Raw genomic sequence first — 26223 nt, forward strand, 5'->3', positions numbered from 1 at the left:
GTACCAACCAATAATTCTTCAATTCAACAATACATCACCTCTTCTATAATTTCTTCATCTACGTATCCACCAAGTCACTCTATAATGCATAATAAAACATTACACTCGATACTATAAATGATATTTTTGTCCTTTTCTTGGTCAAGTGACACCAAAATGCATCAACTTGATTAGGTATATGTCATTAGTTAGCTTGATTAGGTATATATTACTAATTCTTCACTAATTCTTATACCTTTAACATAACTAAATAACATCAATAAACTTAGACATCACATGATAATATGGTTCAAAAATGATATCTTTATTAAATCTTTAATCTCTACACTACCGTAAGCTTTCCACTTGGCCCTATTGAACCCACAAGTACCACCCAAGTCCAAATATCTTCACACTAACGAAACCTAGATATATCTATTGTCAGATACAAAACATGTTTAGTAGCTAAAGCGTTTTACCAACAATTATGTGTTGATTTTACAAAGATCTTTAGTCTAATTTCTAAACCAATAATAATTTAACTCATTCTGAGTTTGGCTATCATTCAAGGTTGGCATGTACATCAACTAGATATTAATAATAGTTTTTTATAGGGACATTAACTAAAGATGTTTTTATATAGCAATCTCTTAGCTTCATCCGCTCTCAATATTCAAATCATGTTTGTAAACTATGAAAAACTATTTATATACTTTGCCAAGCTCCAAGAGCCTAGTATGCCGAACTCGACTCTTTTTTTATGTTAGTCGACTTTGTCAACTCAAAACCGATACCTTTTTATTCCTACAATAACAAAAGAGAAGTATTATATATCTACTGGTATATGTGAATGACATTATCATTATAAGTAATAATTTCATGGAGATCAAGCAATTCCTTAGGTAATTGGTAAATCGATTCTCCATCAAAGACCTACGAACCTTAAGTTATTTTCTAGGAGCTAAAGAAACGCATATATCTTTTGTACTTTTCCTATTTTAAGAGAAGCACATTCAAAACTTATTATCATTGACTAATATGCATAATATCAAAGAAGTTTTTACCCCACTCTCCACCACTGAGTTACTCAAAATATATGATAATAGCTCTAATAAGGATCCCACATAGTACCGATAAGTACCTACTAATTTATAGTACTTATCTTTTATATGTTTAAATATTTCATTTATAATCAACAAATTATTATAATTCATGCATCGACCCTCCACTATGCATTGGTCTACACTAAAATATATCATATAATATCTTAAAGGGACTCTCAATCATGAACTTCGTAAACACTCATCATTTCATCTTCATGTCTTCATCGTTGCTTATTGATAGACAACATTGATGATATAATATCTACATCAGCCTATATTATCTTCGTCAGAGTTCCAAAAAATAGAATACAATCACAATATCCAATATTAAAGCTGAATATTGAGCCATTACCACTACAGTTATAAAACTTGGTTGGGTCGCCACTTTGATACATGAACTTAGCATTATCTTCTAATTCACTCCTATAATATACTGTGATAATATAGATGTCATCTATCTATTTCTAATTCAATGTTCTACTCTCGGATGAAAGATATTATCATCGACTTTTACTTTGTTAGAGATTAAGTTATGAGACATTAATTACATGTTTTTCACATTCATACTTTTGATCAACTAATTGACTCCCTAATAAAGTTACTCGCTTGTAAGATATTTCAGTTATATCGATCCAAAACTGACATCCTTAATGGAAGCTCAATCTGATAGTGACATGATAAAAAATCATAATAGAGACAAATATAAAATAATAATTTTATATTCATTAAATATTTTAATCCTCAATTAATATATAATTTAAAGATTAATCATCAAGAAATATATTCATGATTTGAACACATGATTAAAAAAAAATTTCTCTTTTAATCTATATAAATATTTATTATCTCAATAAATCTTACTCCGATGCCACCATCTCTCTCTCTCTCTCTCTCGTAGCCACATATTCCATTCCTTTCGTATGCTTGGTTTGCCCTGGTGTGGTCTTGTCAAGACTGCAGGGAAGTGGGAGGTGGAGGTATCCACAGCAAAGGGATAGAGAAGTCTCGGAAGGATTCACACCCCATCGTGCTGCTGTCTCCCTCGAGACCCATCTCAAGACACGAGAAAAAGATGGAAGGTTCAAGGCCTTCGGGTTCACAATTCTCTTGCCCAGTCCCCTTTCTCTGTACACCAACTCCTTCTCTTCTTGTCTGCTCTTTCCCGGATGGTTTGAGCACACCATTTCGTCCGAACCACACAATCCATGCCTAGATTTAAGCTGGATTGTGTCCTGATGAAAGTTAGGTAAACGTGTTCTTGCTGGTCAAATCTAACAATTATATTCTCCGTGGAAGCACTCGGTTGTGTCTTTAGTGGGGCGGCACAAAGCTGCCAAACCCGACACGACAACACGATGATTGAGTTAGATTTCTGGACCTGTATTTGGGAAATCTTAACTCGGGTTGGGTTAGAGTTGGCTTACGAGGCATGATTTAACCGTCAAAATCAACTTGTCGAGAAAAGACATGTGTTGACATCACATGTATTACCTACCTAGTACTTTTATGACATAAGTAACCCGATCCGACCCGGCTAAACCGAACTGATTGGTTGTTCATCCGATCAAACCATAGCTTTGCACGGCCCGAAATTTACTATTGCATGGAATAAATGGACCTAAATATTATATTATGAATGAATTGAGTCTTTCTTTTGGACACATTTATAATGAAAACCCGAAGGTTACATGTTATTTTTACCAACATGAAATCAAATCGTCATGCATGGAATTACGACGACTTAAGTGGGGAACAGTCTTCTTTGCCAATTTGAAAGGCCCAATCGAGCCCGGCCTGTGGGCCAGCTTCTTAATTTGGGCTTTGGAGGTCCTAAACAAAGCCCAATCCCAAGCATCCTAAGAATTCTCTCTGCCTCTGTGGCTTACGATAGACATGGAAGAATCGAACCAAGTAAGCATCTTATTGGTGGTTCACTTTATTATTCTTTTATCATCAACATCTTTGTCATGGAGTTATCAGCACACAGTGGTAAAACACTGTGTTGAGTACACTATCGATTCAGTCTGGTGTGGATCGGATTTATAAGCAAAAAAAGATGATATGAACTGCAGGAATATCTCACTTTCTCCATGGCAAATTCTTTCCTGGCATATCATCTAACCTGTCAACCTCATGGGACGAAGAGTCCTTGGGGAGGAATCCGTGTCTCTGGGCATCTCTGCAACCATGGAATAGTGCACCAAAAGCAAATACCTTGCCGGTCAAATCTGCCACCCCACCAAGTGTTTGCTATAAAGTCGAGTGCCTTCAATAATTAGCACCAAGCGTAAAGCAAGAAATGTGCACCGATCGTTTCATATTCTATCTCGATTGTGCTTGCACAACTCCAGAATAGAAGCTTTCCTTGACGTAACAAAGTCTGTGCAAGATTCTGAAGGTATCAGAACGAAAGCACCGAATCTACTGACATACAATTGAGATGGTATATGCTATTGGCTTGACGTTGGAAACATCAAAATTCCCTTTTATCAAGGGACCTCCTCGTAATAGAAAATAAATATTAATAAAAAAAATATAAGAAAAGATCAAGCATAGCTAGATTGTTTGTTGTGAGAGCACAGGCGTTCCTTTCGTTCCCCTTATGTCCGTCCTTCGTTCTCCTTAAGTCCGTCGACTGTTGGGAGATCAACGAAGACTATCGCGGTGAGGAAGATGAGGATTGGCCATGGAACCTCTTAGGAATTTTGGCTACAGCGGCGTTGGTCGCTGGCCGAAGGCAAGGGCGAAGCTTTGCTTTTCTCAGTGACGTTGGTCGCTGGCCGAAGGCAAAAGCGAAGCTTCGCTTTTTTCACTACTCTAATACCATGATGAAAATAATAGAAGATAAGAATAATTATTAAAAAAAATTATTTAAGAAGTTTTATTAAATGAGTAAAAAAGCTTAAATACATTAACATGTCTCTCTCCTATTTATACAGATTAGGAGGAAGAATTTCTCTCAACAAAATAGAAGATTTTGTTGGGAAGAAACGCGGAATAATTCTTTCCCTCTTTGTGTATCAAAATAGGTTCCTCATCAAAATACCAACTTGATATCCAAATGAAAATATCAATCAGCACAGCATAAACAATAGAGCAATAAATCAATCACACAGTGAGACCAAATCTTTTTAACGTGGAAAACCCAATGTGGGAAAAACCACGGGACCGTAGTCCACCTCAAACTTCCACTATCAATAATGATGATAACAGGTTTACAGTAGGTCTTCTCTAGAATAACTAGAGGATCAGAATGACATCAAGAACATAGATCTTGGCTCAAGAATAGCATATCTTCATCACATAGATGGATCTTCTCCAAAGAGATTTTCTAGATCTCACAAAGTGGATATCGTAGGAAAGTACCTTAGAGAGGGTAAACCGCAGATCAACACCGTTAGGATTGTAGAGTTTGCTGCAAGGATTCTCCACATAAAATTTGGGCCGAAACTGACAACGTTTGGCCACCGATCGTCAAGCAGAAAACTCAGAAACCTTACTTTCTCTCTCTATTTCTCTCTCCTCTTTTCTCTCTGCACGTCGTCGCTGTTCACTGTGCACGTACGCTGCACGCTGCACCCTGCTCTGCATTTTCTCTGCATGCCCTAATTTGCCTTACTTCACCTTGATTAGTGATTTGGGCTCAATAGGCCCAATTTGTCCAAGCCCACATATGGGCTGGAACCAACAATTCTCCCCCTCCAGCTCATATGGTGGGCTGTACCAAGCCTGCTCTTCGCCTACATGTTTCAAGCTTCTCCTTAGGCAAAGACTTTGTCAACATATCTGAACCATTCTCACTGGTATGTACTTTTTCCAACTGTAATTCTTTCATCTCAAGCACATCACGAATCCAGTGATATCTCACATCAATATGCTTGGATCTAGAATGGTATGTTGAATTCTTGGAGAGGTGAATGGCGCTCTGACTGTCACAGTAAACAGTATATACTTCCTGTTTCAAGCCCAATTCCTGTAGAAACTTTTTCATCCATAAAATTTCCTTACAGGCTTCAGTAACTACTATGTATTCTGCTTCTGTGGTTGATAGAGCAACACACTTCTGTAACTTAGACTGCCAAGAGACTGCTCCTCCTGCAAATGTCATCAAGAATCCCGAAGTGGACTTCCTGGAATCAGTATCACCTGCCATGTCTGCATCTGTGTACCCTTCTAACACAGGTTCATCACTGCCAAAACATAAACACAACCTGGAAGTACCTCTTAGATATCTTAATATCCATTTCACTGCTGCCCAATGTTCCTTTCCAGGATTTGAGAGAAATCGGCTAACAACTCCAACTGCATGAGCTATATCTGGCCTAGTACAAACCATAGCATACATCAAACTGCCTACTGCAGATGAGTAAGGCACTCTGGATATTTCTTCTTTTTCTTTCTCACTTGTAGGACATTGTTTTGAACTCAGCTTGAAATGACCTGCAAGTGGAGAACAAACTGCTTTGGCTTTACTCATGTTGAATCTTTCAAGAACCTTTTCAATGTAAGTCTCCTGAGATAGCCAAATCTTCCTTTTCTTCCTATCACGAAGAATGGGAAGTTCAACAAGTGGTATCAGAGCATCAGGTTGTTTGGTGCTAGTTTTCTTGTGTGATTGAAATGGAGCAGTCAGATGGTATGATTAAATTGAACTTATCAAATTATTCCACTTGGAGGCGTCTGATGGAAGATTTGCTCTATTGCAAAGATTTGTATAAGCCTATCAAGGTTAAAGATAAACCTTCTATTATGGACGATGAAGAATGGGAAGTTCAACATAGAAAAGCTATTGCCTATATTAGAAGATGGATGGATATAAACTTGCATGAGCATATTTCAGATGAAACCAGAGCTGATGTTGTTTGGCAAAGGTTAGAAAATCTTTTTGCGAAAAAGACAGTGGGAAATAGAATTTCTCTCCTCAGAAGGCTTGTAAATTTGAAGTATAAAGATGGTGGTAACATTATTGAGCACATAAGCCTATTTCAGAGTCTTGCAAACAAGTTGGTTGCTATGAAAATGAATATAGATGATGAGATGCAGGGATTATTACTTCTCAGCTCTTTACCAGAAAGTTGGGAAACGTATGTGGTGACTATTTGTAACTCCACGCTAGAGGGGACTCTAACCATAGATATGGTTAAAGATAGTTTGCTAAATGAAGATGCAAGAAGGAAAGAACAGGGTGAATCTTCTTCTGGTGCATTTGTTACTGAAAAACAAGAAAGACGTGGAAGAAGTCATAGCAGAAATCCATATGGTTATAGAGGAAGATCCAAGTCTAGAAGAGATATCAAATGTTTTCACTGTAACAGACCAGGTCACATGAAGAAAGAGTGTAGGTTTTGGAAGCGAGAACAGAATGAAATGAAGAAAAATGAGAAAGAGACCAATACAGTTGCTGCTGAAGGTAATATCACTATTGTCTGTGATGAAGGTTGTGTTAGCCTTGTAGCTCAGGACAGTAATTGGGTAATTGACTCTGGTGCTTCATTTCATGTTACTTCTCATGGTGATTTCTTTAGATCTTACACTGCTGGTGATTTTGGTAATGTCAGAATGGGAAACAATGGTACATCTAAGATTGTGGGTATTGGAGATATTTGCTTGGAGACCAGTATTGGGAGCAAATTGATACTCAAAGATGTAAGGCATGTTCCAGATATTCGTCTTAACTTGATATCTACAGGTAGACTTGATGATGAGGGCTTTGCACATTATTTTGGTGAAAGTAAATGGAAACTCACTAAAGGTTCTCTAATTGTGGCAAAAGGAAAGAAGATTAACTCTTTTTATGTCATGGAAGCTAAGCTACACAAAGGAGAGATTAATGCAATTCGAAAAGGTGAAAGTATAGATCTTTGGCATAAGAGGCTTGGACATATCAGCGAGAAGGGACTTCAAACTCTTGCTAGAAAGCAGTTCTTACCAGAGTTGCAAGGTACATCTCTTAAATCTTGTGATCATTGCTTAGCTGGAAAAACACATAGAGTTGCATTTTAGACATATCCATCATCTAGAAGATCTGATGTTATTGATTTAGTTCATACTGATGTTTGTACTATGCAAACTAGAACTCTTGGAGGTGCTCTTTATTTTGTTACTTTTATTGATGACCATTCTAGAAAAGTTTGGGCTTTTGCTTTGAAATCTAAAGACCAGGTACTCGATGCTTTCAAGGAGTTTCATGTTAGTGTTGAAAGGGAAACTGGCAGAAAGCTAAAGTGTGTTCGATCAGATAATGGTGGCGAGTACAGGGGTCCTTTTGAGAATTATTGCAGGTTCCATGGTATCAGGCTTGAGAAAACAGTTCCTAAAACTCCTCAGCAGAACGGTGTGGCAGAAAGGATGAACAGAACCATTGAAGAAAGGATTAGGTGTATGCTTTCCCATGCCAAGTTACCAAAGTCATTTTGGGGGGAGGCTATGAGAACTACAGTTGATCTGATAAATCTTTCTCCATCAGTTCCTCTGCTAGGTGATGTTCCAGAGAGAGTATGGAGAGGAAAGGATATATCTTATAATCATTTGAGAGTCTTTGGGTGTAAAGCATTTGTTCATATTCCCAAAGATGAGAGGTCCAAGCTTGATAATAAGGCAAAAGCATGTATCTTCTTGGGATATGGTCATGAAGAGTTTGGGTACAGATTATGGGATCCAGTGAACAAGAAGATTATTAGAAGCAGAGATGTTGTATTTCTTGAAGACCAATTGTTTGATGATGGTGATAATGTTGAGAAGCCAGAAACCTCTGTTTATATTCCTTGGAGTTTGGGTCCAGTTCCTTCACCTGTAGTTCATGATGATCATGGGGGAGATGAACAAGAAGATAGTGGTGAGAATACCAGTGATGATACACCTACAGTTGATGATGCTGAACCAACTGAACAGGCACCTCCACCACCAGTTGAGATTCCATTAAGAAGATCCACTAGAGAGCGACAACCCTCTACCAGATATCCTCCACATGAGTATGTTATGCTTACTGACGGGGGAGAGCCAGAAACTTACCAAGAAGCTATTCTACATGAGAATAAGAATGAGTGGGTTAATGCCATGCAAGAAGAGATGAGATCCTTGCTTGAGAACCACACCTATGACTTGGTAAAGTTGCCTAAAGAGAAGAAAGCTCTCAAGAATAAGTGGGTTTACAAATTGAAGACTGAAAGCAATAGCTCACAACAGAGATACAAGGCACGACTAGTTGTGAAAGGATTCAGTCAGAAGAAAGGTATTGACTTTGAAGAAATATTTTCTCCGGTTGTGAAAATGTCCTCTATCCGAGTTGTTCTTGGTTTGGCTGCCCGCTTGAATTTAGAAGTTGAGCAACTTGATGTAAAAACAGCATTTCTTCATGGTGACTTAGAAGAAGAAATTTACATGGAGCAACCAGAAGGTTTCAAAGTTAAGGGAAAAGAAAATCTGGTATGTAAGCTTAGGAAAAGCTTATATGGACTCAAACAGGCACCTAGACAGTGGTACAAGAAGTTTGATTCCTTTATGATGAGCCAAGGGTATGATAGAACCACATCTGATCATTGTGTGTTTATGAAGAAATTTTTAGATGATGATTTTATTATTTTACTGCTATATGTTGATGATATGTTGATTGTTGGCCATGATGTTGAAAAAATTGAAAAGCTGAAAAGAGAGCTAAGTAAGTCTTTTGCGATGAAAGACTTGGGATCGGTGAGACAAATACTTGGCATGAAGATTCTTCGTGATAGGAAGAAAAGGAAGATTTGGCTATCTCAGGAGACTTACATTGAAAAGGTTCTTGAAAGATTCAACATGAGTAAAGCCAAAGCAGTTTGTTCTCCACTTGCAGGTCATTTCAAGCTGAGTTCAAAACAATGTCCTACAAGTGAGAAAGAAAAAGAAGAAATATCCAGAGTGCCTTACTCATCTGCAGTAGGCAGTTTGATGTATGCTATGGTTTGTACTAGGCCAGATATAGCTCATGCAGTTGGAGTTGTTAGCCGATTTCTCTCAAATCCTGGAAAGGAACATTGGGCAGCAGTGAAATGGATATTAAGATATCTAAGAGGTACTTCCAGGTTGTGTTTATGTTTTGGCAGTGATGAACCTGTGTTAGAAGGGTACACAGATGCAGACATGGCAGGTAATACTGATTCCAGGAAGTCCACTTCGGGATTCTTGATGACATTTGCAGGAGGAGCAGTCTCTTGGCAGTCTAAGTTACAGAAGTGTGTTGCTCTATCAACCACAGAAGCAGAATACATAGCAGTTACTGAAGCCTGTAAGGAAACTTTATGGATGAAAAAGTTTCTACAGGAATTGGGCTTGAAACAGGAAGTATATACTGTTTACTGTGACAGTCAGAGCGCCATTCACCTCTCCAAGAATTCAACATACCATTCTAGATCCAAGCATATTGATGTGAGATATCACTGGATTCGTGATGTGCTTGAGATGAAAGAATTACAGTTGGAAAAAGTACATACCAGTGAGAATGGTTCAGATATGTTGACAAAGTCTTTGCCTAAGGAGAAGCTTGAAGCATGTAGGCGAAGAGCGGGCTTGGTACAGCCCACCATATGAGCTGGAGGGGGAGAATTGTTGGGTCCAGCCCATATGTGGGCTTGGACAAATTGGGCCTATTGAGCCCAAATCACTAATTAAGGTGAAGTAAGGCAAATTAGGGCATGCAGAAAAAATGGAGAGCAGGGTGCAGCGTGCAGCGTACGTGCACAGTGAACAGCGACGGCGTGCAGAGAGAAATAGAGAGAGAAAGTAAGGTTTCTGAGTTTTCTGCTTGACGATCGGTGGCCAAACGTTGTCAGTTTCGGCCCAAATTTTATGTGGAGAATCCTTGCAGTAAACTCTACAATCCTAACGGTGTTGATCTACAGTTTACCCTCTCTAAGGTATTTTCCTGTGGTATCCACTTTGTGAGACCTAGAAAATCTCTTTGGAGAAGATCCATCTATGTGATGAAGATATGCTATTCTTGAGCCAAGATCTATGTTCTTGATGTTATTCTGATCCTCTAGTTATTCTAGAGAAGACCTACTGTAAACCTGTTATCATCATTATTGATAGTGGAAGTTTGAGGTGGACTACGGTCCCGTGGTTTTTCCCACATTGGGTTTTCCACGTTAAAAAGATTTGGTCTCACTGTGTGATTGATTTATTGCTCTATTGTTTATGCTGTGCTGATTGATATTTTCATTTGGATATCAAGTTGGTATTTTGATGAGGAACCTATTTTGATACACAAATAGGGAAAGAATTATTCCGCATTAACAGGTTTCTTCCCAACAGATTTTTCTCGATAAAATAACACGGTAAATTAAAAGATGAGAGAAAAATGTTTTCTTTTGATGAAGTAACTCAATATTTTCCAAGGTGTTATGCTTTATAGATCAATTCGGAAGATTTGGTACAAACAACCTTCATAGACCCAATTCGATAAGAATATGTACTTTTGTCATGCATATCCATTCTTTCGTGCTCTTATAGTTTAGTCTCTAATATATATAATGAATCATACTAGCTTGAAGTGGCAATGATCTTTGTCCAACCGCAGATATACTGCATCACTATATCTCCCCTTAATCAAAATAACATATAGAATTGTTAAGATAGATAGATTTTGATTATCTAACACGTTAATGTGGTTTGAATCTAATCTAACACGTTAAACGATCCTGTAAACCTATACTAAGGATGTGCTCGAAAAAAAACTCTTTGATATCTAATAAATTTAGAAGATTCAGTGTCGGATAATAATGCATCCGAAGAAATCTCACTTTCTTTCTTTTGAGGTTTTCTCTTTGACATTACTCGGCAAATGCATCCTTTTAATCGTACCAACCACCCTATAGATCCTTGACCTTCGATTTGTCTGTGGTGCTGTCTAAACCTATGTCATAGACAAATTCAAAAGAAATTATTTGGTTGACTCCTTGCTTTCTACTCGAGATGGACAATTAGACTCCAACCCATCATGCCTAATAATGGCTCGAATTGTGTGACTTTTTATCAACCATTATATGGATCTTATTTGATGAAAAGAGACACTTTAGCTGCTCAATGATAACTACAAGTAAATTTTCGCAGCAGGAGGACCACTTAAAGAACTTATTGATGCCAAGTATTGAGCGAAAAGGACCAGTCAAGCAAATTAAGAACATTGAAGTGCAGTAGTTTACTCTTTTGCCTCGGAAGACAACTTTCTCCGTCGTTTGACATACAAATATTCCATGTTATCCTTTGGTGCTCCTCTCACACTGCTTGGTTTTTAGATGTTGGATTCTCTCCCGAAGATTACTACTCAAACTGTGTCTACAGCTCATTTGGATCTACAATCTTAAAGTGAGGTCCTATTTCATAGGACGAAAGCTACTAAAAGAACCAACCACTCTGTCGGCAATACTGATTGGTTTTCCTTACAGGAAGAAGACATGATCTGACTTTGTCTTGTAGTTCATGCTAAATGGAACTTCTCTTCCAGATCTGCAGTTGAAATTGCTCATTAAAGGTAGGATATCATGGTTCTTCCCATGAGGATCCAAGCCCGGGTCTACAGCGACAGAAACATAGTGCAACTCTATAGTGGGACTCGTACATCTCCATTGATGAAACGACTGCAGCCACTTAAAACTCCGCAAGTACGACAGGTAGCTGAGCTGCTTGTGATGAAGACTCCATGATGGGCGAGGAATGGGTTGGTGGGTTCACGTCTCATCGATCCCTCGTTGCCGCCAAGGACATGCCATTGGGAAGCGTCCTCAGCTTCTACCCACCCTCCCAACATCATCACGTGCTTCTGTGTGCAGACACACCTCAAGCAAATTGACTCACTCCATGGAAAAGCTCCCATGTAAACCGGTGTTTATCTTGATCACCATGGTGGTGTTACTCACCGCTGTTTACTTGGTGATAGGAATCCGACTGATTCATCAAACATCACCCACATCACTCGCTAAAGCTTGCATCACTCTCTTGACAGCTCTTTGGGTTTTTCTTATATGATTTCTGAATCTTTGACTCGGTCAAATAATTATGAAGCCAGTGCCACTGCCTGCATGCCTTCCATTCCATTGTCTATTTGCGGTGTCCCACCGGCTAATTTATTCATGTGCCTCGTGATGCTTGCCGCCCCTGTCACATGCGTTTCCAGACCCACTCGATACTGAGCTGTGCTGGAAAAGCCGGTCGGGTTGATGAATTAGGCTCTTCATCCATCATCTCTCCACATGGAAGATGGCTACCGAGTTAGGTGCACGTCGCTTTAGCCATGTCAGTGGGAAGTTACCCATGATGCTTGCGTTGGAAACCCTACCTGCTCACCATTATATATGGCACCGGAGGGCTGGTCGTGGAGTCATCATCATTTCCTCATCTATCCTTGGTGATCCTTCTGCCAGTATGGAAGCAGCTGCCGATGATAAGTTGTGGGATGATGAGGGCTTGGATGTGCTGACAGAGCTCGATGGCGCCCTTCTCATGGAGCTGTTGGATGAGCAACGTGGAGAAGACGGCGATGACGACAATAAGCTCGGGTTAGCAGCCGAGATCTCGGCCGCCGGCCCGGTAATGGGTAGCAGCGGTGAGGACATGCTGCTGGAGTCAGTCCGTCACCAGGAGGAGTTCAAAGACTGCAGACTGGACGACGTTCTCTCAGGTCTCGGGAGCCATGGCTTCTGGGCGGCGACTGAGTCGGCGGCCATCGAAGCTCCATGCAGTGACATGGTTGATTGGTATTTGGACGAGTACATCGATGAGCAGGTTGGGATGGTGGGTTATGGCGAAGCAAGAGATCACCCTACTTTGTACTACAGTGGGGATACCTCCGTAGAGCAATACACTTCCTTGTGGGAATAAATGCTCATCGCTATAAGTATCTCACTTACACCTCCGCAGAGAAAAACACCTGTGGAAATAAATATTAATATTAGTTTTATATATCCTTATAAAGTTTCAAAACAAAAGATTTGACGTTGTAAAGTTGGAATATATATATATATATATATATATCCTCTGCAGTAGCCACTGCAAACCATAAATTTAGTACATCTAATTGTTTTTGTATCATATTAATGTATTATAAGCATTGATATAAATTAGAATTACAATGAATAATAAGTAAGATCGAATGCAACAATGTATTATATGCAAATTTTTAGGTTGTGCAAAGATGCGTAGATGCTGCTAAACTTAAATTTAATCAAATAGTTACGAAGATCACAGACTTTGAAGATACATATTTTTATACAAAGTCAAAATATTTGTTTGACTAATTTAGAACGAATCACACCCATTGTTATTCAAATAGTCAACGGGTTTGGTATTTTAACAAAAGAATAAAATATTAGAAAGTAATAAATATGAATCCGCAGACACGAGCGGCAGATCTTATCTCACCGCACCAATCTCATAACGATGGAAATGGGTGATGTTATTATTATTATTATGGGAAGGAGTGCATTTCCATTAATTTTAGAGATGATTCCTTTTCTATCAGCATTAATCGAATTGTAATCAGCAGTAGCGGACTATAATGTTTTAACTGTTGATGGACCGGCCGGTCATTTTCATATAACAGTGGCTATTAATGGGCCGGCCCGTATCAGCCATGAAAATTCTTCTGATTTTACATGTGAAAATATAGATGATAACTCTGACGAGCTTTTAATTTATTTTTATTCAGTAAGAAATTAAATTAATTTTTTTTATTTCGGAGTCTTTATTTTAGTGTTGATTCTCTCAATTATTATTATTTTTTGGTATGAAGATTTTGCCACTTACAAATGAAAAGGTGTCATAATTCTCTTTTTTCTTGTGCTTACTTTATACATCTTCTCAGTAAAACAAGCCTCCAACTTTGCTGCATTTGTATCTAAAAGAAGGGTTGCTTTCTGCATCCAGATTACGTGCATTAAAACAATGGGAAGTGTCTAATGGTGAGAGGAATCCTTCCTTCTTCCCTGGCAAGTGCAGCCAGCTAAGAAGATCCATGTTCTGTTCCCCAAAATGCACATGCAGCAAGGTGAGGCCACAGTTCCATGCAATAACAAAGTCCAAATGGAAAGGGCATGTCATGGATAGATAGATTGGAATCTCTTAGTGCATTCCACATGAAGCCTATGAGGAGGAGGTTCGTTTGGTGTGCACAAAATTTGAATTTATTTTGTTCTTCTTAATCTGTGAATATCAACTTTGTGTATGTTTTTCTTGATTATAAATATTTGATATAGCTAGATTATAGAACTAGTGATGTATATATATATCTGTCCATCTCATGATGTTTTACTCTCCTTCTCAGAATTTACAGAGGAAAAAATAATGAGCTTTTGAAGATGATGGAGGCAAGCAGCGGCCCAACAAAGTTTTCATCAATAATTATTGATGGAGGTGAACAAATAAGAGAAAGAAACAAAGTTCATACACTTATTTGTTTGGCTCGGTTTGTCACTTCATTATCTGGATATCATCAGCAGATACAGCAATCGAAAGCGTAAACAACAGCTTACATTCACAACATGGAATTAGCTTATCAACAATGTTCAATTATACATCAAATGCTTCACAGGCCTCCACACTTGCAGCTTCAACATCCAAAGGCTTTCATTGTTTTAACTTTCATCCTGTTTTTGTTCTTTGAATCGAATGAAATGCACCAAAAGAAAGAAAGAAAAAGATCCTGCAGAACCAGCAAAATCACAGAGGCTTTTTCTTCTGGGGCTCCAAATCGATGAACACTACCAGGATCACTGCAGTGAATGGACGAGCATTCTCCTGCTGCCATGCATGATGGCCTGCGCTGCATCAGCTAAGCAGCTCTTTTTCTGTGCTCACGGCTGGTTCCGATGTGGGCGGTGCCATTTTCTTTAGGTTTTGCTGGTGATAGACTTGTCTGAGTCTCTCGATCTCCTTCTTTAGTGCCTCCTGGTGTGCTACAGCATCACGTAAAACCTCATCCACTTGAGAACATTATGAATGCAAACCAACAACAGCTTTACAATGGTTAAGGCTTTTTAGTAGCTTTCCTTGTGTTACAGTTAATATAATCACCTAGGGTTAGGGTTACATTAAATATAATTACCAAGCGGAAACATGTATGCAGTCTGATCTTGAAGTTTACGCTATAAACAATTTGAATGGTAGATCCACCGTCATTGTAACGTTCACCATATGTTCTTCTATGTAGAACAATAAGCACAGAAGCAGCTGTGCGTAAATAGGCTTAATTCTCATCATATTAATGTCCAAGGATAAGCAAGAGCTTACCGTCCTTAAATATCTTGTCCTGCGCCAATGCCGCAATGCGTTGCTTCAGGTGGCTATTGCCCAACGTCAGCAGCGATCGCTGGTGATCGAGGAAGGCGACTCGAGGAGACAATGCCGATACTTCGGTCTTCGTTTTGGCACCGCCGGATCGAGTATACGAACAAAATGGTTAGAAGAGAAAAACCTAGAATTGCTCCAGCTTCCTCACATTCTTGTTTTGAACAGAGGATTCTGAGAACGAAGGTTACCTGCAGCGTCGTCACGCTGCGTTCGAGCTCCGAAATGTACTGAAGCTTCCTCACCCGCGACCTCTGCGCCGATTGCCGGTTCGCTAAGATCCTAATGTGATGCAAATAATGCAGCAGCAATGCGTCAGAAATGGAATGGCCACAACGAGCTGCATGCGTTGGTGTACGTAATGTTTACCTCTTCACCCTCTTGGGATCCACGATTGTCTCCGTCCCGGTGGCCGGCTGAGCCACCGCCTGCGGCTCCTCCTTGCACGCGCTCTGCGCCTCCTCCGACTCGTTCTTGGCCTTCTGGTCGGTCGGCTTGTCCTCGTTGAAGCTGTTGTGGTCCGAGGGCGTGGACGACGAGGAGGCCGGGACGGCGCCCGAGAGGGACGACGGGGGCACGTCGTCCGAGAACATGGACATGAGCTGGTCGTCGTCGAAGCGGTCGAAGTCGGAGCCCTCGCCCTCGAGGGGGTGCTCGAGGAAGGCGATGGAGTCGCTGACGGAGCGGCGGTGGTTGCCGCGCTTGGCGGAGGAGAAGTCGAGGAACTCGTCGACCCAGGAGGGTTGAGAGCCCGGGGCGAGCGGCGGCGCGATCGGAAGGAAGGATGGAGGGACCGCATGGTGGCCAAGGTTGGGCCAGTTTGGAGACATGTTGCTAGGGATCTTCGGAGGTAGCTGTGCCATTGCTCTTCTCTCTTCTCTCTGTGTTTATATCTCTCTCTCTCTCTCGTTACAGAGAGAGCTGAGAACGAACGCTACGCAATGTTGTTGGCTACATAGATGTAACAACAGCATCTTGCATTTCCAGTTGATGATTGAACTTATCCTTGAGACAATTAGAGTCTCTCTCTCTCTCTCTCTCTCTCTCTCTCTCTCTCTCTCTCTCTGGGGTTTGCGATACGGAGTTGGAGGTGTTGGTGGCAGGTTAAGTTAGCTTTGCTGGGGGAAGGAGGAGAGGATTTAGAGGAGAGAGTCACATGACAAGGGAAAGAAGGAGGAGGACAGCTAGCACCAGCTGTTATAGAGAGAGAGAGAGAGAGAGATAGAGAGGGAGAGAGGGAGAGAGGGAGGGGAAGACAGAAAGATGAGTAGAGGCGAGGCGGAAATGGAGGGGAGTTGGAGAGATCAACGGTATTGCAGGGAAGTCGCAGCATTCAGCGACCACGTGCCGATGTGACCGTACCTTTTGGCCGTCAGAAACCAAATCCTCCTATAGACATCTTTACAGTTTTGGTGATGGCGTCCGATAGTTTACAAGCTCATTGGGATCCGAGAGAGAAAGGTGACGGACAAAAAGTAATCCTTGATGATACGCAAATGCCTAATGGGACGAGTTCACTCTCCACCCTTCATCAAGTTCATCGGTAACGAGATTGTATTGTGATGAAATAGCGAAAAAGTACAACAACATTTGTTCGTTCCGACGTCTTCTCTTTTTGGTAGATGTCTGATAGAGTGCATCTTGAATGATCCATAAGCTACTTGGACATGGCAGTAAAAGGGAAGAGAGTGATTTATCATAGTTGTTGGTTGGGTAAACTGCAACCAATGATTAAAGATGGCATCCATCTGGGGAACTGTATCGAAACCAGCGTAAACATCTGATGCCGAATTCACCCAACAATCATGTCTTTGTTCCGTATCTACAATGCTTTGGATCTACAATGCCACGTTCTGATAGGCGCAGGAATCCCGCCATTGATGTTCTTCTTCTGTTGATGTTGGGAGTAGATAAATGAGTGCGCAAATGTAAGTTATTGGAGTGGGGGATGAGCTGTTCAAGAGGTGGAAATGAAGAGGAGCGCAGGTGCATGTGGTAGTCGTAGAATCGCATCATGCCTTCCCATGTGCACAGTTTGCCTTGCTGCTGCATGATGCCCTCCTCAAATGTGCTTTTCTTGCCCAAGAAATGCGTCTCTCACATGCACCACGCCTTGGATCTCCGTCTGTTTCTTCATTCTTCTTCTTCTTCTTCTTCCATTTCCGCTCTATTCTCCCACTCATCTCGGTGGGTTTCTTGGCAACTTCGGGCTATCTTGTTGGCCATCTACGGCTGTTCTCGGGATTAACAGTGTTTTGCGCTGTCGTGGGAGAGTGGTTGTGGTGTGCACATTGCCGCTAGTTTTATAGTAGCCCGGAATAATTGGCAGTACGACCATACCAGAAAGAGAGAACAAAAACTCAGAACTGCAAAAGAGAGAAAGGCAGTGCATCCCTCTGGATATTCTAAGATTTGGAGAATACAATATACTCGTAAACCATTCTGATGGTACAATATGTGGTCAGAGAGGCATGTGTGATGAACTAGCATTGCCAGTATCGTTCAACCTGGTATCACGGAGAAGCTTAGATACACAAGTTGAAGAAACAAACCTACCCAGTGATCGATCAAGAGAACCAAGTCTTCTTGTTCTTCCGCCTTACGAACAAAAAGAGATTAAATGTGAGAAAGGTGGCTGCAAGGATGGCCACGAGAAATGGTGTGTGTGTGGGAGCAGCAGCACAAGAGACCAAAGGGGGGGGGGGGACATGTACACCTTGCTACATCTAAATGTCTTCCCACGTCACACGTGAAAAAGTGAAAGGGCAAAAAGCAAAGGAAGGATACTGGTTCTGAGCGGGATGAACATGGCGGTGTCGGAAGCACTGTTTGGGGTCCCGTTCCATTCTTATGGACAGACACTTCGATGCATGATGTTGTTCATCTCGCTCTGCGTTCTCTCTGGAATGAGCATGGAGCACCCTCTAACAAGCATTAGAGATTGTTATCGATCACTCGTATCACCTACTTCATTAGCGTTCTATTATATTGTCTTACGGTCGACCATCTTCTCGTACAAGGGGAATTAACTTACTTTGGATCGATGTGGGGTCCGGTGAACACAAAATTGGTAATGGCTGGGCGCGTGGGTGGGGGCCCCAAAGGAAAAGGACAGCATCGATGACAGCTTGCGAATAGGTTATCAGAAAAGATTCGGCCTTTTTTGCATACTGCACATGTAAATAGCAGCCACCACAGGATCCAGCTGTTCGCCGAACTGCACCATCTTGTGGTGGTGGCACCAGATGTCGACCTCTTACAAGCTGACACTTCTTAGAACGAATATATGTGATATTTTCTTGTCACTGCCATTTCACTCTTATAATGAATCAAACTTAAACTTAATATATGACATTTTAAAAAAGATTTAGTTATAATCTAAGCTCAGAAATAAATCATACAGGAGTATATTTTAAAATTAAAAACTCATATGATAACTTACAATCTTTTATATCTCTGATTTCTGATCTTCTTTTGACTCTATCTCATCTCTTCTTGATTCTAAAATATTAATGATCATTTTACTAATAGAAAAATAAATTCAAGACTTTGAATCCATAGAAACTCCAATCTCAACTAAAAATCCTGAATCAAAATAATATCTAATCAAAAAAGTTTGATTTAATATTCAAAATAGAAGATAACACCAAATGTTTTATCTACGATCAATTCAAACGGGCCTAAAACAGGTGGTCAGATACTTGTTGCTCACAATCGGCCCATTATTAGCCCTGTCAAATCTAGAGGATGGCTTCAGTGCGTCGGATATAGAATAATGCTTCATCTCTCAGCTTGATTCGTTACCTAATTCCCGACTTGTATATAGAGTCTTAGATTCTGGTAGGACAAGGTGGCATGCATCAAGAAGCGTGCTGCCTGATTCCACCTTATCTCTCTCTAAACGCAATTGGCTACGTAGGGGAGTTGGCGTGTTTCATGGCAACGGAATCTCAACTCCACATCAACTTGTGTTAGATTATGATTACTCAATTTCGGATCTAATACAACGTGATCCGACAAGGCGACATTCAAATTGATTCGATAAAATGTAGGAAATATAGCATACATCCCATAAATTGTACTTACAGTTGCATCTTTACATAAGATATGTTGAACACGAATAACCTGACTCGATTTCCTTGATGTGATCCGTCTCATCGTTAATCTAATCAACCAGTTAGGTTGGGTCGAAACTGGAGTTGGTTGGGTTTCGATCTGATCCAACCTACTCTAGTTGATGGCATGAGCAATAATGTGTCGGCGACATAGACAATACACATGGTATTAATTATACCTAAACTATGACAACACAAAAGAATCGAGAGCCGTGGGTTGGCTGTCATCCGATCAATATCAGCGTACATACAGCTGGCTCGATGTATTAACTCTCAACCTCACTGTTGTTAAAGCAATTGGAAATATACGCAATCACAAGGAGTCCGAAACCAGCATGGCAAAGTCCACCTTACAACTAAGCCATGTGAGTTAACTATAGAAAAGGTAACGAAGTGGCTCTCTCTCTCTCTCTCTCTCTCTCTCTCTCTCTCTCTCTCTCTCTCTAAGTCTATATATCTATCTTTCTCTCCCTCCCACAACGGGCCCCACACATTTCCGTGGGAGGCCCCATCTATGAGTCCTATTGACTAACGAGGAACTCTGCAGTCGTCGATATGTGCCTCACCACAACAACAATCTGCTGTTCGAGGGTGGTTGCAATATGGTCATGAGTCAGCAACTCCAGTAAAGAAAGAGAGAAATGTAATCCAACAAGTATGGAGTAAATGCATTGTGTATGTGAAACAAGTAACATATGAGGTTTTCACTGTCTCTCCATGTCTTCCAACCCTTCCCCTTGAGCCCTCCTCGCTGTTGACCTTTCCCAGCTCAACATCATCCTAAACGACGAACTCGGTCGCGAGGATGCCGAGACCAAGTCCTTCCGTCCCGACGGCGTGCTTTCCTGAGACGCCGGAGCTGCCTCCGACGGGTCCTGCGTATCTCTTGCAGGTGGCACGGTGGATGCCTCGTCGACATCGACTGTGGTGTTCGGTGGATGATCCACGGCCGTCCGACACACTGGGCATGTGGAGTGGGAGCCCAGCCACATGTCGACGCAGCCGACATGGAACAGGTGCTTGCAGCTGGGCAGCGCTCTCACCGTCTCCCCTTCCTCCACTGCGCTCAGGCAAATGGCGCACTCCTCCCGTCGCCCTTCGTCTTGGCAGCCGCCAGGCTCGCCCGCCATTCGATAAGGATGCGTCGGGAGGGCGGAGATGGCAGTGGGATCGAGCCCCTCGTTGCTGGGCTCGTCGTTAGCGGGGTTATTCACGTAGAAGCGGAGGGAGTGGCTGGTGGTGAGGCCACCGGACCGGCGCCGACGTAGGAGGAAGTGGCGGACGTAGAGGTGGAGGAAGACCATGACGACTAGGGCGGCAGCTAAGCAGATGACGGCCGTCTTCAGGATCCTCGTGTTCAGGTCGTAGCTGTTGTTGCTTTCGTCGTAGACAAGCCACCCGTCGGATGGAACGTTAGTAGACATGGCGGCGCTTCCTGGTGGCTGTGGCGGGTGCGGGAGCGCCCAACTCGTCCCTCTCCTCCGGTGTACGCCTGTCTCCTTGCAGCAGTTCGATCTTAAACGCTAAATGTGGACTAGACTTTGCTAATTCTACCATAACAAAAGTACTACAAAAAAGAGAAGTTTAGTTGACTAACTAATCCATCAAATTTCTCTCTTTAAAAGGGGAACTATGATTGCTTTCTTTCGATAACTCTGACCAATTCTAATCTTTCGCATCAGTGGAAGTGAGACATCCGCAAATGGTGCAACTCTTTAAAGGCATATGCATCCGTGGAGCGACAGTGACACGCCGGTCTTAGCTTCTAAGAAAAACAAACAATTAACAAAACAATATCGTCAGTCTTGGACCCTTTTCGTCCTTTTCGATTTTATATATATATATATATATATATATATATATATATATATATATATATATATATATATATATATATATATATATATATAATGGTATATCTAATTATTATGTTTTCAAAGGTTCATATAACAAAACACATACAATAATAGACCATTATAAGGTGATTTGGTACATGTAAAAATGGTAAGTTCCACAAGTTGGTCTTATGAGGAAACGGTACCCTTTCATTCAATCCACTGTGTTACAGCAGCGTAATAGGCAAAGAATCATAGGTGGGCCTGATTGAAACTTCGTGGGCCCAACACGATCTCTCGGCTCAGCGTCCCGAAACAGATCAGACAGTCCAGAACGAAGGACAATTCTTCTCTCGTAGAATTATGTGGCATATTTGTATTCTCCGGTTAGCTCGACGCCCGTAACCGAAACACGGGACTTTCCCGGCCTCTCTCCTTAGCCTATAAATAGGACGGGAGGGCAGCTAATTGAGAAAGTTATCTTTTCTTTCGGCCGTCTCCATGGCTTCCAGTGAAGTGGAACGAACAGCGAAGAGAAGGCTACGGTCTCAGGTTCGCCATTCCCTCTTTCTCTCTTTCTTCTCCGTCATCAGATCTCTGGAGAAGTCTCTGTGTTTTTTTGGCGATCTTTGATGGAGATCGGATGGATCGTGATCGAAACCCTATTTTCCGCATCTTCAAAGTAGAAGATACCAGTAATGCCGCGTTTCGTATTCTATTTGACACGGATCGAGAATGATATGGCAGAGGATCGTAGGACGTTATGGGCCGAACTGGATTTGTATGAACTTGAGGAATTTTGTTCTTTGTTTTTCCCGGTGGCATTTGGTTCGTGACGCCCCAGACACGTTTAATGTGCTCTATGATTTGATATGTTTCTGTTCCTTTCTCAGAATCCCTTTGCCATTGTTAAATTGATCCGAGTAGCTAAGTGTTAGTTACATTTTCTGACATTGTTAAATTATCAGTTTTCTTGGTTGATATACTTCAGGAAAGCCTTAGATCTAATTTGGTTCTCAGATACCCTGTTTTCTTTATGTTGATTGTAGTATGCAGTAAACGCCCATACAGAGAAAACATTTGTTCACAGAGAAAAAGTTATCATAAGTAACCCATTAAATTTTGTCGGATAGCTAGAAATCAATCTGAAGGAAGACTGCAAAATGCAGGAACTGAGATCCATATATCAATTAGCTAGCTCCCTAACCTGAAAAATTCAAAACAGTCCTTTTGGATGCCAATATTGTATTCCCCTCGGTTTAGTCCTATAATGAAAGTTGGGAATTAATAAATTAAATTATAAGAACTTGATGGATGTATTACTATTAACTTAGGCTTAAGTATCTATCTCTAGTTTCACCATATTATCTTATGTGGGTTTTAATCTTCTTAGGTTGCACTGTGATTAATGTGACTGAAATAAATTGGCATTCTTTTGAAAGTCCGCTAGTTTTACGAAGTATGATTTGTCGTGTCATGTATTCGTTCGTTACTGATTATTTTTTGTATGTTTCTGAGAACCCAAATAATGTGTTTCAGGCTTTTTAATGCTCTACTGTCTTCTTTCAGTAGCCAGTGACAGATCCAAAGGATGCCAATTCGTTAAAATATGTACTTCACTAAAAGGAAGGTTAGTTGATAATACTGAAACTTTTTTTGTTTTTAATGATGATAAACGTGTTGCCATTACATCATGTAAATACTTAAGATTTATATAGTTGATCTTAAATAGTTGTGACTCATGGTCTTATTATTGTTGTAGATGTTGAAATAGTATAAATACTTAGATATTTGAATTCTTAATTTTTAGATTTCTTTTCGTTGTATTTGTGTAAGAATGCAGAAGATATTAAGTCTAATTTACGATTTGATTGACCATATTATCCAAAATTATATTCTTAGGTTCAATGTGTTAAAAATTTGGAAGATACTGAGCTAGAAAACGTGGACTTTGAATTGCATAGGAAATCATGGAAATGTAGAGAAAACTGAAGCCCAAACAAGGTAACCTCATGATACAAGTATAGATACTACTACAAAAGGTTCTTGCATGGTTTCTTACGAGTCGATAATCAATTGCTTCATATACACATATTAGCACCTGAAAAATTAAAAATTTCTGTTTTCCTTTTGGCATTTGATGATTGCATTAAACAAAAAATTTTGGATCCCGTTTGTTAGAAACCTTTCGATTCGACTGCACATTTATTGTTTATTCACTTATTTCTCACGTCATTTCTCTTTAGAGATTTTAGTTAACTGCAACTCCCCCATTCTTATATTAGCAGTTGATTGATTATCATTATGTCGGTAAACTTCTTATTTTTCTCTGCACAACTGATTAGTGTACCTCTGATTGATGCATGGTTTATTATCATGCTCTCTATGAAAAATGTGTTTGGTCCTTTTTTTTTGTTCTTTTTTTGCAGTCTTCGTGGTTGTGTATATGCACTAAATTTAGTAGTAGGATTACAGGACACTGAGTGTATTCATTAAATAGTTGGTGAGGATCTTTAAGCACTTTAACGAATTCTGAACAGAGTCTTAATAGGATTAGAGAGAAAAAAAGGGGCAACTTTGCAACAGATGTATCTTATTATGAATATATGTTTATACCTTCTGTCTCATTTATTGGGTTTAAATTTTAGATGGATTGAGGACGATCAATAATTTAACGTACTAATAAATTAGAAGGGTTGTGTTCAAATATCACCATTCACTTTAAAATTAAGTATAGGGGTGATAAGGCATGTTTTGCCACGTGAACACGTTACAACTGATGCCACACGTCACGTCAGAACTCGTACCCTCAAGACACTGTTCGACACGCCTGGTCTTGGCAATCCCGGGACGGCAACGCCCCGCACACCAAGCCAAAATCCGTACTAATGTCGTGCTGTGTCCATCACACCAATCCACATATAATCGACCCTCTCACGTTAGTATAAAGACCTTTATCCTGGTCTCCAAAAAGGGGAGAGAAAAAAAAGGGAGACAACTGACTTGCTCGTCGGAGGGGCCAAAGTCGGGGATCACCCGACGAAGGTCATTTTTGTAGGAAGGTAGCCCAACCTCGGGAGTCGTGGACCGGCGCCCTCATGGCAAGCCATCGACCAACCTACCCCCTGACTCGAGGATTTAGTCGGCTTCGACAACCAGCTCAGTCGGCAGGAGGCTCTCGACATCGACTCGTGGACCAAGCCGTGTTGACTCATCAGCCACGAATGCATAAATGAACAAGTTTTTATCTAATTTAATATTTTAGATGAATTAAAAATAATAAATAATTTGACATATCTGTTCAAATCTCAACCTTAATATTTTAGATGATCAAGGCCCATGTAAATTATGTGCTCTAAGGCTAGGTTTAGTTTACCCACCAGAATGATGCTCAGCTTTGGTGTATATTCAGGGTGAGGTATTAAGGTTATCACAATAAGATATATGCTCCGTCATCGAAGACATGAGACAAAGATTATGAAGGTAAATAAATTTACAATAGGAATATTTACTGAATGCCTTGTAAATTCTAAAAAACGGTTGTAAATGGTCTCTTCAAAATAGCTCAATTTCCTGAGAAAAAATATCATATTTTGGGTTCCTTTGGCATGGTGCCACTGTTTTCGTATAGAACTCCTATATTTTTAAAATACCAAAAATGCCCTTTTGAAAAGAAAAAAAACTATTTTTTTTCACGTCCAAACCTAGTCAGTTGAAATGATCAAGAATGAACCAAACCGATTGCAGTATATTTAGTATATTTAAATGGAGTTGCAATGTCTTAGTTGATTGGATTGATTATCATGTTTTGGTTGGTGAAAAGAAAATTGAAGAATACTACAATCAAAATTCAATTACCTTAAATCCTCGTCAATCTTAATTATTAATCTTATCATATATTTTTGAGATTTATACAATAATTTGTTTTTGAATTTTTTAATGCTTTACAATGAAAATTAATATTATTATAATATATTTCATAATAATTGATAAATCCTCATTCTTTCCACGTAGTTCTAAATTCAAGCATATATTGTGATTTTATTTATTATAAAAATAATAACATTAGAGTGTGAGATACTACCTATTTATGACGTTGAACCTGTATACTTTTTGTCACTGCACTAAAATATTGTAACCATATTTAAAAAAATACTGTGATCAAGTTTTGATTAATGTAAATCTCCGTCAACTTTAATTAGTTGTTTTAGATGAAAATTAAGATTTTGATATATTTCAAAAGAAATGAGGATAAAAATTCTGGCCTTTTCTCACATATCTTTAAATTTAGATCTATATATTTATAACCAATTATTATGAAAGAATAAAAATAAATAAGGCAAAGCATTGTCTAATTATAATTTTTTTTTATTAATAAACAAAATCATTATAATTATATTCAATAACAATATCTTAGATGAGTCTTAGTTAGTTTACATCCCCATAAATCTTAATTATTAACCTTAATATAAGTTTTAAGATTTGATAAAATAATTTCTATTAGAGTCTTAGTGGTTTTGATGGAAATAATGAAAGTTTTGACATATTTTTAAAAATAAAAATGATGTTTTCTCACATAGTTTTAAATTTAAATTTAAATTTTAAAATATTTTAATATTTGTATTGATTCATTGTATATAAATAATAATAATAATAAAAGATCAGTTACATTTTTGTTAATATTGAACTAAAACATTATAGCTCCATTTGGATTTGAGTGGGAAAATAATTTTTTAATAGATAGTCATTTTGAATATTTAAAGAAGGTAGGATTTTTTTGCGGGAAATTTGAAAATAAGAGTACCATTCTGAAAAAGTCGAAATGTCGAGCTTTTTCCCGGGAAAGTCTAAGGTGGCATAAAGTCATAGAGGGTCACT

The 26223-nt window shown here is 39.7% G+C and overlaps 2 protein-coding genes and 1 long non-coding RNA gene across 4 annotated transcripts; 1 reads left to right on the forward strand and 2 right to left on the reverse strand.

The window, feature by feature from the left end:
• Positions 1 to 14577: 14577 nt before the first annotated feature.
• LOC103989184 (basic leucine zipper 2-like) lies at positions 14578 to 16640 on the reverse strand. 2 transcript variants are annotated; one of them, XM_065153148.1, is made up of 4 exons: positions 15765 to 16640; positions 15587 to 15677; positions 15339 to 15465; positions 14578 to 14996 (listed from the first exon to the last, which is right to left on the reverse strand). In XM_065153148.1, the coding sequence occupies exons 1-4, from the start codon at positions 16256 to 16258 to the stop codon at positions 14881 to 14883; spliced, it is 828 nt and encodes a 275-aa protein (XP_065009220.1). In that variant the 5' UTR covers positions 16259 to 16640; the 3' UTR covers positions 14578 to 14880. The 2 variants fall into 2 exon arrangements, with proteins under 2 accessions (XP_065009220.1, XP_009406251.2); XM_009407976.3 differs by having other exon boundaries at positions 14578 to 15004.
• A 3437-nt stretch (positions 16641 to 20077) lies between these two features.
• LOC135640038 (E3 ubiquitin-protein ligase ATL41-like) lies at positions 20078 to 21181 on the reverse strand. The gene has a single exon (XM_065154131.1). It carries the CDS (start codon positions 20932 to 20934, stop codon positions 20215 to 20217), a length of 720 nt encoding a protein of 239 aa, XP_065010203.1. The 5' UTR covers positions 20935 to 21181; the 3' UTR covers positions 20078 to 20214.
• Positions 21182 to 21772: 591 nt separating this feature from the next.
• On the forward strand, positions 21773 to 25454 carry LOC135640313 (uncharacterized). Its single transcript, XR_010497264.1, has 3 exons — positions 21773 to 21897; positions 22915 to 22975; positions 23248 to 25454. It is a non-coding gene; the product is annotated as an uncharacterized LOC135640313 (long non-coding RNA).
• Positions 25455 to 26223: the final 769 nt, after the last annotated feature.

The sequence above is a fragment of the Musa acuminata genome, chromosome BXJ3-6, assembly GCF_036884655.1.
Source record: "Musa acuminata AAA Group cultivar baxijiao chromosome BXJ3-6, Cavendish_Baxijiao_AAA, whole genome shotgun sequence".
In the NCBI taxonomy this organism is placed as follows: Eukaryota; Viridiplantae; Streptophyta; class Magnoliopsida; order Zingiberales; family Musaceae; genus Musa; species Musa acuminata.

Excerpts from the sequence above, each read along its gene's own strand:
- LOC103989184 (XM_009407976.3), bottom strand. The coding sequence starts at position 16,258 with ATGGCACAGCTACCTCCGAAGATCCCTAGCAACATGTCTCCAAACTGG. Across the intron at positions 15,678-15,764 it reads GATCCCAAGAGGGTGAAGAG|GATCTTAGCGAACCGGCAAT; the intron begins GTAAACATTACG and ends GCATCACATTAG. Across the intron at positions 15,466-15,586 it reads GCAGCGTGACGACGCTGCAG|ACCGAAGTATCGGCATTGTC; the intron begins GTAACCTTCGTT and ends GCCAAAACGAAG.
- LOC135640038 (XM_065154131.1), bottom strand. The coding sequence starts at position 20,934 with ATGTCTACTAACGTTCCATCCGACGGGTGGCTTGTCTACGACGAAAGC.